This window comes from Dendrobates tinctorius, unplaced genomic scaffold (genome assembly GCF_039654945.1).
Source record: "Dendrobates tinctorius isolate UK_male_01 unplaced genomic scaffold, ASM3965494v1 ptg000011l, whole genome shotgun sequence".
Classification (NCBI taxonomy): domain Eukaryota; kingdom Metazoa; phylum Chordata; class Amphibia; order Anura; family Dendrobatidae; genus Dendrobates; species Dendrobates tinctorius.
Window position 1 is genome coordinate 52,056,149 of NW_027361679.1, and position 11,598 is coordinate 52,067,746.

Below are 11,598 nucleotides of genomic sequence, written 5' to 3' on the forward strand. Positions count from 1 at the left end.
TGTATTAACAAGCAAGTTGTACAACATAAACTAACAGAGATTATCCTGAATTTATAGCGAAGTGCAAACAGCACAAAAAGAAAATGTCCAGCAACTACGTTAAATGAAGCTGAGTGCGACTAGCACTTATACATAACGAAAATGTCCAGCAACTATGTTATATGAAGCAGAGTGCGACCGGCACTTATACATAATGAAAATGTCCTGCAACTTTCATGGCAGTCCAGAAATATGCAGGTGCTGTTCAGCAATGAGGAGGATTTCCAGTGTACTACATTAGGGCTGAAAAAGTCCCACAAAGTCCAGCACCACAGCCCGCACAGACACAGTTCAAGAATTAGTACACTGATAATAATGTCAAAGGTTCTTACGGACACAGCAGTCTCCTCACTTAGACGTCCAAACAAAGGTAACCACAGCCAGGATCAGGAATTAGCACAAATGACTGAAGGCAGCTGGAAGTAATGAGGCAGAGCACCGAGTAACGAGCAGCAGTAGGAACTACAGAAGCAAGCCAGGAGGAAGGTCAGAAGCCAGCAGCACACAAAATACTCAGGCAAGGAGTGTTTCCCAACCCGGACTTAAATAACAGGACAGACAGGAAGTTCAAGGGCAGGATGAAATACCAGACTCAATCTTGGACAAGGGCAAAACAGGCTCCATGGAACATCCGGAATCCTTACACAACTGTTGGCACAATTATTAAAAAATGGAAGAAACACAAGATGACTGTCAATCTTCCTCGATCTGGGGCTCCATGTAAGATCTCACCTCATGGGGTAAGGATGATTCTGAGAAAGTTTAGGAATCTGCCCAGACCTACATGGGAGCACCCGGTCAATAATCTGAAGAGAGCTGGGACCACAGTCTCAAATATTACCGTTAGTAACACACTATGCCGTCATGGATTAAAACCCTGCAGGGCACGCAAGGTCACCCTGGTCATGCCAGCACATGTCCACGCCCATTTGGTGTTCACTAATGACCATCTGGATGATCCACAGCAAGCATGGGAGAAGGTCATGTGGACGGTGAGACTAAGATAGAACATTTTGTTATCAACTCCACTCGCAATGTTCGGAGAAAGCAGAATGATGAGTACAACCCCAAGGACACCGTACAAACTATGAAGCATAAGGGGGAAACATTGTGCTTATTTTTCTGCAAAGGGGACAGTATAACTGCTCCGTATTGAAGAGAGGATGGATGGGGTCATGTATTGCAAAATTTTGGCCAACAGCCTCCTTCCCTCAGTAAGAGTGTTGAAGATGGGTCATGTCTGGGTCTTCCAGCATAACAATGACCTGAAACCTACAGCCATGGAAACTAAGCAGTGGCTCCTTAACAAGTATTTCAAGGTCCTGGAGTGGCCTAGCCAGTCTCCAGATCTGAACCCAATAAAAAATCTTTAGGGGGAGCTGAAACTCAATGTTACCCAGCAACAGCCCCTAAACCTGAAAGATCTGGAGAAGATCTGTATGGAGCAGTGGCCAAAATCCCAGCTGCAGTATGTGCAAATGTGGTCAAGTAGAAAAAATAAAGACGCGCACTCGTGCTGTAGGAGGAGGTGCTGACTGAACGTGGATATACCACAGGTAAAAGTCAACGGGTAGACAGTCGCACTCAAAATTGAATGTCACTTGCATCAGAGTCATTAAAGGAATTATTATGATTTTTATTTATTTTTTTTCCAATAAATCAAGAAAAGTGAAAAAACACCGCAAACAGAGATCAGATTCCAAACATGAGTATTACACGGTTACGTTTCGACCTATACCTAGGTCTTTCTCAAACCATTCTCAATAGGAGTATCAAGGTATATGGAAAGAGGACAATTTTTCAGAGTCCCAAAGTAAGGGCTGTGGCAAGAGAGCGGCAGGGATCTGCGGTGTTGTGGTCAAGAACTGTAATTGCAAACAAAGGTTTCTGTACCAAAATATTAAGTTCTGTTTTTCTATTCTATCAAATACTTATTTCATGCAATAAAATGCAAAATTAATTATGTAAAAATCATGCAATCTGATTTTATGGATGTTTTTAAAAGATTCTGTCTGTCACAGTTAAAGTGTACCTACAATAAAAATTACATACCTCTCTATTTTTTGTAGATGGGGAAACTTAAAAAAAACAGCAGTGTATCAAATACTTATTTTCCCCATTGTTGATACCAGGATGGGGGGCCAGGTCCAAATGTTACACTGGGCCCATAGGGCTCTAGTTACACCACTGTTCCTGTTATCAGTAGACTGGTAGTCATGGACTCATAGTATAGCATGCACAGAGTAAAGATATTATTTGTAATTATGGGAGGCATCTGTGAAAATTAGTGCAAATACATTTTCACAAATATAAGGAATGAGTATAAATTCCCTAATAATGGTGGGCAAACCCCTGGATGTTCGGGTCCAGCGGCTTCGGCCGAATAGTTGAAAAAGTTTGTTTTGGGAACAGTACCTGAACCCGGACCCCATTCACTTGAATGGGGGACCAGAACATCCAGTGTTAGCCCAGCAAACATTGCCTCTGATGGGCAGTAAAATCGTTAGTATAGGTCAGAGAGCTGTGACTCCCAAGTATGTAAAATTACAGTGTGAGCATACAGTTGTGACTGAAGGTAAAAAAGCTTACCTCTGGTCACTGGCATCAGCTGATGGGACTACTACTCCCATCAGCCTACGCCTGCTAATAACAGTGAGAGCAGGCGGCCTGCACTCTAAACAAATAATTAAAAAAAAATAAAACAGCATGGGTTCCCCTGTAGTTTTAATAACCAGCCAGGCAAAACTGACAGCTGTAGGCTGCAACCCTCTGCTGTCAGCTTTAGCAAGGTTGGTTATCAAGAATAGAGTGGTCACCACGCCTTTTTAAAAAAAGATAAAAATATTTAAATAAATAATTTAAAAAAAGACGGTGTTGGGTCTCCCCCATTTTTGACAACCAGCCAAGCTAAAGCAGACAGCTGTGTGCTGGTAAGGAGCCATGGATATTGGCTCCCTCCATCCTAAAAATAGGAGTCCACAGCCGCCCATAAAAGGTGCATCTGATAGATGCGCGAATTCTGGCAATTTGCCCAGAAAAAGTCTCATGGTGCAGCGGTGAGTTCACCGCAGTTCATTGTGAGTACTCATCGCTGCACCGTGAAACTTTTTCTCACTGTACTAGTGGTGATCTTACAGAGGTTACCACAATTCAGAGACCCAGCTGGGAACGCTTCCTCAGTGACCTGCAGTAACCTCATCTAAGTCACTGCTAGTCACTGAGGCTGAACTCGCAGCAGCTCATTCTTCAGTGTTTTTCATCCTGAACGGTCACATCTTGGCACCATCCTGGTTGAAAACTGTTTATCCCAGACATGGATAATGACGTGGGACAGAACGATGGACAGGTGAGAGATATAGTTTTTTATTTTTGTTTTTTTATTTGCAGTACGACTTTAGCATTACAGACGCCTCTCCATTACTAAGCCATGGTCTTGATATCACCCCCATATAAAAGTGACATCATGACATCAACCCCACAAATAAAAACCCCATTTGCCATCGCCACAGGGCAAGAGGGAAGAGCCAGGCAAAGTGCCAGAATTGTCGTATCTAATAGATACGCCTTTTTTTGGCGGCTGCTGTCTGCTCTTTTTAGGCTGGGGGTGGCTCTATGGCCCCTTACCAGCCTGAGAATACCATACCCCAGCTGTCTGCCTTAGCTTGCCTGGTTGTCAAAAATGGGGGGGGCCCCATGCTGTTTTTTTAAATTATTTATTTAAATAATTAGAAAGAACGGCATGGGGACCCCTCTGTTCTTGATAACCAACCTTGCTAAAGCTGAGGGTTGCAGCCTGTCAGTTTTGCCTAGGTGGTTATCAAAAATGCAGGGGAACCCACGCAGTTTTTTAAAAAAAATTATTTATTTAGAGTGCAGGCGCCGGTGGATGAATCAGCTGCCGCCTGCTCTCGCTGTAATTAATGGCAGCAGGCATAGGCTGTTTGGAGTAGTAGTCCCATCAGCCAACACTATTGACTGGAGGTATACTTTTTATCTCCGGTCATGGCTGCAGGCTCACGCTGTCATCTGACAGCATGAGAATCGTAGCTCTCTGACCGGTAATATTAATCTTACCTCCGATCAGAGCCACCGGTGTTTCTTGTGCTGTCATGCAGATGACAGCATGAGAAACACCCGGTGTTCAGGGATCCGAACCCAAACCGTAAAACGGACTTCCTGGTGAAGTCCGTGTTCGGGGTCTGTGCTGACATGGTAGGTGTTTGGTACGGACCCCAAACTTTACTGTTTGGGTTCGTCCATCTCTATTTTCTAATTATCCTATTAGCCTGAGACTCCTACATTATAAATGTGTATAAAACTACTTTATTATTTATTTTTTCTGAGGCAACCATCTTCTGTCCTTTCTATTGTTATTTAGATAACTTTCTATTTTCTATATGATCATCATCCTTTTGCTCATGTGTTATGTAATATACAGTAAGTACATTTAGAACAAATCAGTATACCCATTAAGTCACTGAATATGCATTCAACTTTAATTTTAAACATCATCTTACAGATAAAATATTAAGTAATTATGTGATTTCCTTATTTGAAAACTATTGATCTTGAGTTATATTAGGTTATGAAATACATCCACAATTTGCAGGCTTCATGTCAGCAGCCCAGCTATAGGATCTCTGATCTTGCCGGGTCAGTGTCCATGCTCTGCTGTGGTGTATTGTGGGCATTGTATTTTATTTCTTATGTCTTCTGTATGCTCTCAGATATCAGTAATACTTCTCAAGAATTGCTCTCCAGTGTAATTTACTACAGGAGTTTAACAAGCCGCTGCCGATGTTTCATCAAAAATTACTAACCTACAGCCCTGGCTGCCTATTTATACCCCTCTTCTGACATCCATCCTGTAAAGCTTCATTTCTAGTCTCACGTCACCTCCTGCCCTCTTAATCCTATTCTTATTCCCGACCTGTTTTTTTTCATCCCAGTCTGTTTTCCCTGTTCTCCTGTACCAGCAGATTTCCTTCATTGGTCATATATATTGCTGTAATACAAAAAGAAAAAAACATCTTAGCTCTTTTAATCTACTGATGTTGGTTGCTTCTGCAATGACTGATACATGAACTGTTTTACAGTCTCTCTTATAATTTGGCTGTGATCAAACTATTTTAACTTTAAGGCTGGAGTCACACTAACCTGCGCAAAATACGCTCCGTATTTTACATGCGTAATACGGATGACAGACCCCTAAACAGTGCTCCGTATGTCATCCGTAATCAAGGTGTGGTCGCGTATTTTGCGCATGTCAGCATCCGTATGTAATCCGTATGGCATTCGTATGGTGAGATTTTCTCGCAGGCTTGCAAAATGGACATATAATGGAGCCCTATGACAGTTTTAATAAAGAAATGAAAGAATAGATATAGACACATAGAATGCATATATATATATATATATATATTTATGTATTCTATGTGTCTATATCTATTCTTTCATTTCTTTATTAAACCTGTCAGTGTGAGTTTACTGTATAGCGCACTGAATTGCCGGCTTTGCCAAAAGACCTGCGTAATTGCTCGCAGGTCACACGTGTGTTCCGTGTGTAATCCGTATTTTTGCGCACCCATAGACTTGCATTGGCGTATTGCGGCCGTAGTACGCTAACAATCGCAGCATGCAGCGATTGGCACGGGCCGTAGAATACGGATGAGAAATATACGCTGGTGCGAGTGACCCCATAGAGAATCATTCGTCCGTGTCTAATGCGTGCTTTTAGCGCCTCTCACTCAGCCGTATTCCTCGCCAGTGTGACCCCGGCCTAACTGCTAAAGTTTTACCTCTGCTAAGATTTCTGAATATCTCCTAGCTTCTAGCCTCTGCTAGAATCTGATGCTCTCCTTCTTTATTTCTCCATGTGTGAGTTTGATGATTTTGTCAATCTCATCAATTTATTTACAATCTCTTCTAATAAGAATGTATAATTTTTCATTATCTATCATATCTATCATAACTTTATTACTCTACTGTTTTTTTCCCCCATTTATTTAATATCAATTCCCCAAATCTAACATAAAAAATTCATTCCCTGGTAACCATCTTCGTCATATCCCATCAAGACACTAACCCTTTCCATCCTTCTGACTTGCCTTAGAGTGGCATTTCTTAGAGTAGACAATTTGTAAATAGAAATATTACTTCCATGTTTGTATCCCACTCAATTCTCTCTGGATTCCCCCATAAAGTCGCAGACTTGGCTTAATATGTATGTTTTTTCCTATGGGAGATAGAATTAAGTTATTGTCACAAACCTCCAGCACCTGTATACTGTATATCCTTGGGGAGAAATATTTACTTTTTTAGCTCTCCAAACTATAACTATGATTAACTTAAATTAGACTTTTAAATGAACTTTCACTAGAGATGAGCAGATTGTTTCGCACGGTCCTGATCAGTAATCTCTGGCCAAGGACAGGCTCAACTTATTATTGTGGGCTTGTGAAACGTCACCAGTGCGCTGCACGCAACTCAGATGATGTCTGCCAGCCCAGCTAATCTGAGCTGAGCCTGGGATCCTAGAGGGTAAGTAAATTGCCCATGGCCAGAGACTAAAGACCTGGACCATGGACTGGGGTCGAGCATAGCAATTTGATCATCTCTAACTTTATTACATGTTGTTCTGATGCAGTTTTTGAAACCAAAACAAGAAAAGTTGACTCTTTACTATATGCTTCCCTTCTCTTTACCATGCACTCTACCTTAGCTTGAAAAACTGATTCAACATGGCCCTTGTGAAATATTCAACTTGTTAATGTCAAGTTTGAGAGTTTAAACATTATTTCTAACTTTTAGGGATCCTTCAAAATCATGCAAGGAAATATAACTTGCCGATAGATGAACTTAGTTTCCATTACAATGTCCTCCCATGTTATCGAGACCAAGCTGCTGTCATTGAAGCAATAAAAACTGTGAAGTTCGGAGAGGAGTTGCCCATGGATAAAGAGGTACAGTACGTCTATTACTATTTCTTAGAATTTTGTACAACGGTTAAAACGCTCCAAACGTAAATTGATGATATGAGAGGATGGAAAATTAGATGACAGATGGTCTGTTCTGAAAAGCATGTTCTATCAGACATGGTATAGAACAGATTGCAGCCTATCTACAATTATAAGCTCCTCATCAAGGACCAGTAGTGATTTTCTTTTTATTTTGGTTTAAATAATTGCTTACATTTTCAATATGATTCACCACATTTCACCTTTTATAATAGATTCATAGATGCGGCTGTTGACACAGAAGATGCTCTATTTAGAATCTCTTTATCTTTTATACATCATTGAGGAGTTACAGACTATCAGAATTAATTAGAATTCTATATTTTTAAAGTTGTAATTTTCAAAATTAAATAAAAATTGTCTATATAAATTCAATCTTTTTATCCCCAGAAATAAAAATGCCATTCCTATTCCTAACTGTATGTAATTTGTTAAAGCGAATATGTTTGATTTTAGGTATTTGATCTGAGAGTAGAATAATATAGGGCAAGTGATCCTGATTCCAGGGATGTGTCACTTATTAGGCTGTGTGCTGTAATTTCAATACAAACAGTGACACACACTGACAAAGAAGGCCAGCTAATCAATGTAAAGCTGGATTCACACAGACAGCTTCACCAGCGATCAGCACAGCGACGCACGTCCCTTGGATACTCGATGTGTACGTTAGTTACCAGCAGATCACTGGTCTCCCGCCTGTCACATGCAGTGATGCGTGCTGGCCAGCGGGAGACCAGCAACAAAAGAAATGTCCAGCGGTTTCCTACAGCGATCAGCGATACCGGCAGGGGGGCCGGTCGCTGATCGCTGTCACACACAGCGATCTCGCTGGTGAGATCGCTGTTGTGTCACAAAACTTGTGACTCAGCAGCGATCTCGTTAGCGAGATCGCTATGTGAAACGGGGCCCTAACCCCAACACCACCACTGATTGGCAGCCTGCTGACAATTCACAGTATACTAAGGAAGCTACTAGTCAGGAGTGTGTGCAGGATTATACACAGCCCATAAGACTTAGTTTTGCTCTATCTACATCAGACAAAACAGGGATTCTATCAAAACTGCACCATCCAACCCAGTAAGTGATACATCCCTGGAATCAGGCTTTATTGCCTCATGTTATACTGCTCACAGATTAAAACCTGTTGACAGATGGCTTATAAATGATAATATAACTAAGTAAATTCTTTATATCTTTCTTTTGAATGTGGAGGCACATGTGTCTTTTTCCTTCATACATTTAACTTTTTTCTTGGATCCAAAAGTGGCATTGGATTAAACATGTAGTTTTTCATTGGCATTTTTAACTGCATTTTCACAACACTACATGCTGGTCAAAAAACTCAGGGACGGAAATTACTTTATAGTATATTGCACAGAATATTCATTTTTAATCTCCTATTCCCTTTGAAATTCAGAGAAACAAAGGCTTCTCAAGTTCAAAGCCCTAATCTCCTAGGAATTTCATCATCATTTCAGTTTTATAATTTGATATAATTCAATGTAGTTCACTAATAACGTAAATTATTATATATCTTTGTAGCAAGTTATGCTAAGACCTCCATAAGTCATGTTGCTATAGTACATGTCAATCAGTAACAAATTATAATCATATATCTTTTTCAGTTACCTACTCCTGAAGATGGTGTTTTGGTCCATGGGATGTTCATGGATGCCAGTCGCTGGGATGATGAAAATATGGTAATAGAAGATGCATTGCCAAGGCAGATGAACCCAATGCTGCCTGTGATCCACTTTGAGCCCCAGCAGAATTATTATCCCAGTCCTACATTATATCAAGCACCTCTATATAAAACTGGAGCCAGAGCTGGCACACTATCCACCACAGGTAATGCCTATCTCAAATGGCAACCTACCATACCTAGCTCAGTTTATTTTTGCATGTAAATGCCTAGCTTTAAAGGGAATCTGTCTATATGGCTATGTTAGCATGTTAATGTTGTGATCTGATATCTCGTTCCAGAGAAATCCTCGTTTTTTTCATATGTAAATGAGCTGTTAAGATCTATGGGCCGAACAGTGATCTGCATGAGAATCTGCCTCCAGAGATTATTTTACAGGAAAGGAGGCTTTATCAGTGTGATATGTAATAGCTGCTCTCCTGATCTCACTGCAGAGCTGTGTGTGATTATAACTGACACAACTGCAGGCTCCTCTCAATGATTCAGCTGCCATCTCACAGGAAGCCAGTGTTGCAGTATTATTGCTATACAGAAGAGCTGTGAGAGCTGCGGAAAATGTGTTTGTAAGTCCACTGTTCTCTGTTAGTTACATGTCTCACACTGGTAACACCTCCTTTTATTTCAAATAATCTCTGGAAGCAGATTCTTATGCAGATCAGTATCCAGCCCATAACCTGGAACAGCTCACTTACATATAAGAAAAATGTAGATATCTCTGGAATAAAACATCAGACCTCAGCTATCAAGGTATAATTTATCCAGCTTCTTTTGACCTCCATGCCCATATAGATGGCTTATGGGTGGTGATCCTGCTGACAGATTCCCTTTAACTACTCATTTTATTTTATTGTTATTGTTGAGCTAGGAAAGGTTGTGACTTTAGCAAAGTACCCCTAAGTCTTTTTCATTCAGTTGCGAAAGTGTTTATTCTTACTTATTCCTATTTTCTTTTGTCAGGTCACTCCACCAATTTTGTGGTTACAGTGCTTCTACCTTCAAAAAGACACAGCGATTACTGGATATCAAAGGGCTCGGCGCTGCTCTGCCAGCTAAATGAATAACTTCTAAATTAAAAATGTACGCCCTTTCAATGAAATGTGCCAAATAAAGATGTATATGTTCATAAAGTATGTTAACAAAATATCTGTATTCTGAAGATTTTTCCTTATTATTTTAGGCACTTGATCTTGAATGCTGAATTTTTCTCTTAAAATCCCTATTCTAAATTTTTTTCTCTTTTAAAATTCCTATAATTTACAAAATCAAAAATCTAATACAGATTTTGGTATTGCTAACTGAAAGCTGTTGCGTAGAACAGTAAAGCCCCACCATATAAATGTTCAGCCGACAGCTATCACTTCCTAGTCATCCAGATACAGGAACTTGACTCCACTGTTCGCTCCTGTGTTCTTTATGATAAACCTGCTGCCAGAGTCCTCTGGCATCAACTTATCTCCTGGAGAACTAGCGGATCGGATGTCAGAAATTCTCTCCCACGATATCATCATAGACTGTCAGCTGCTCCTACTCATATTGGTGGCTTCAACCAACTTTATTCTAATGTGTATGGGGGCCTTAAGAGGTTGTTCAGAGTCTACTGAAAATCCACATTCACAGGAATGCTATCGAACCAGCAAATCTCATAGACCAAAGACAAGAGTTTTACAGGGGATTTTAATCTAATCCCAGACAAAAAATTCTTTGAAAGTGTTTATTTTTTTTTTAAATCATTGTTTCAATAAAATGAGGCTCATCTAAAGCCAAGAAAGGGACTATGGTAGATGTGGGATCAGTACTGAAAATGTTTTCAATGAGTCTCAATCTGTAGCACTGATCCTCCCTCCACACTGACTGCAGAGATTAGATCTGAAAGCTGTCAATTAACCACACTCAGATCTGCTATGCTCCAGCACATGTCATCACTCTGCAGTGAGGAGAGCAGACTGTTTTTTAATATTCTGCATGTGTCACACTGAGCCTGTTCTAAGCAATTGTGGGGGGGCGTGTTCTTTCCCCAGTCTGTTGATGCCTACTTATCATTGGTCAGGTCAGAAAGAGGAAGAAGTACACGCCCTCTGTTAAATCTTTCTGGTAGTGCCCACTTGAACATGAAAATTAACTTTGTAGTTACCAAATAATTGATTGCTTATATCTCCACAACAGAGAGGCAAAATAAAAAAAAAAATTTAATCTGCTCTGCAGTGCTTATTATATTCTGTATCTAGATCAACATGAAACATTTGGGGATAAGGTCCTCTTTAAAGATCGCAGTAGAAATAGCAAAATAAAACACAATTTGCAGTTCAAATTTTTTCAGGTCGAAAATGAAAATGCTCCTGGAAGAATGTCATTAACCACCCTTTTTGTTCCATAGGGGAAAGAAATAAATGTATAAAAGCCGAATGTCCATGACTAAGTATTTCTTTAACTTCTTTCTGACATCAGACGTAATAATCCATCCATGTGACCTGAGCCTATTTGACCAGGGATGGATTATTATGTCTGCGCAATCACCCATACACAAGGGTGGTGTGCAAGCGATCCCCCCAGGGTGTCAGCTGATTCACGCACCACTCCCGCCACTTTAACCGATGATGTGATTTTCTCACATGCATAATACGGCCGAGAAAAAAACGGATCCTGGGAGCTGCCCCATATATTAACATTGGTCCAAGTGCTATGCACTTAGCCTTAGCCTTTGATCCCATCCCTGGAATTTAGTCCCTAAATAATCAAAAATAGTCTAGATACAACAGACTCCAGGCAAATAAGGATTTTTTATTCAAAATACTCACAAACATGATGTTAAAGGCCCTTATCAAATAAAGGCCATGAGTGTCA

General features: G+C 40.4%; 1 protein-coding gene across 1 annotated transcript in view; it reads left to right on the top strand.

Annotated features, from left to right (window-relative positions):
• DNAH6 (dynein axonemal heavy chain 6) overlaps positions 1-11,164 on the top strand; it is a 570,270-nt gene extending 559,106 nt beyond the window's left edge. Inside the window, exons 75-77 of the mRNA XM_073542156.1 lie at positions 6,850-7,001; positions 8,681-8,903; positions 9,715-11,164. Coding sequence (XP_073398257.1) covers positions 6,850-7,001; positions 8,681-8,903; positions 9,715-9,818 — 479 coding nt within the window. The 3' untranslated portion in view covers positions 9,819-11,164. The remainder of the gene's footprint in view (positions 1-6,849; positions 7,002-8,680; positions 8,904-9,714) is intronic.
• Positions 11,165-11,598: the final 434 nt, after the last annotated feature.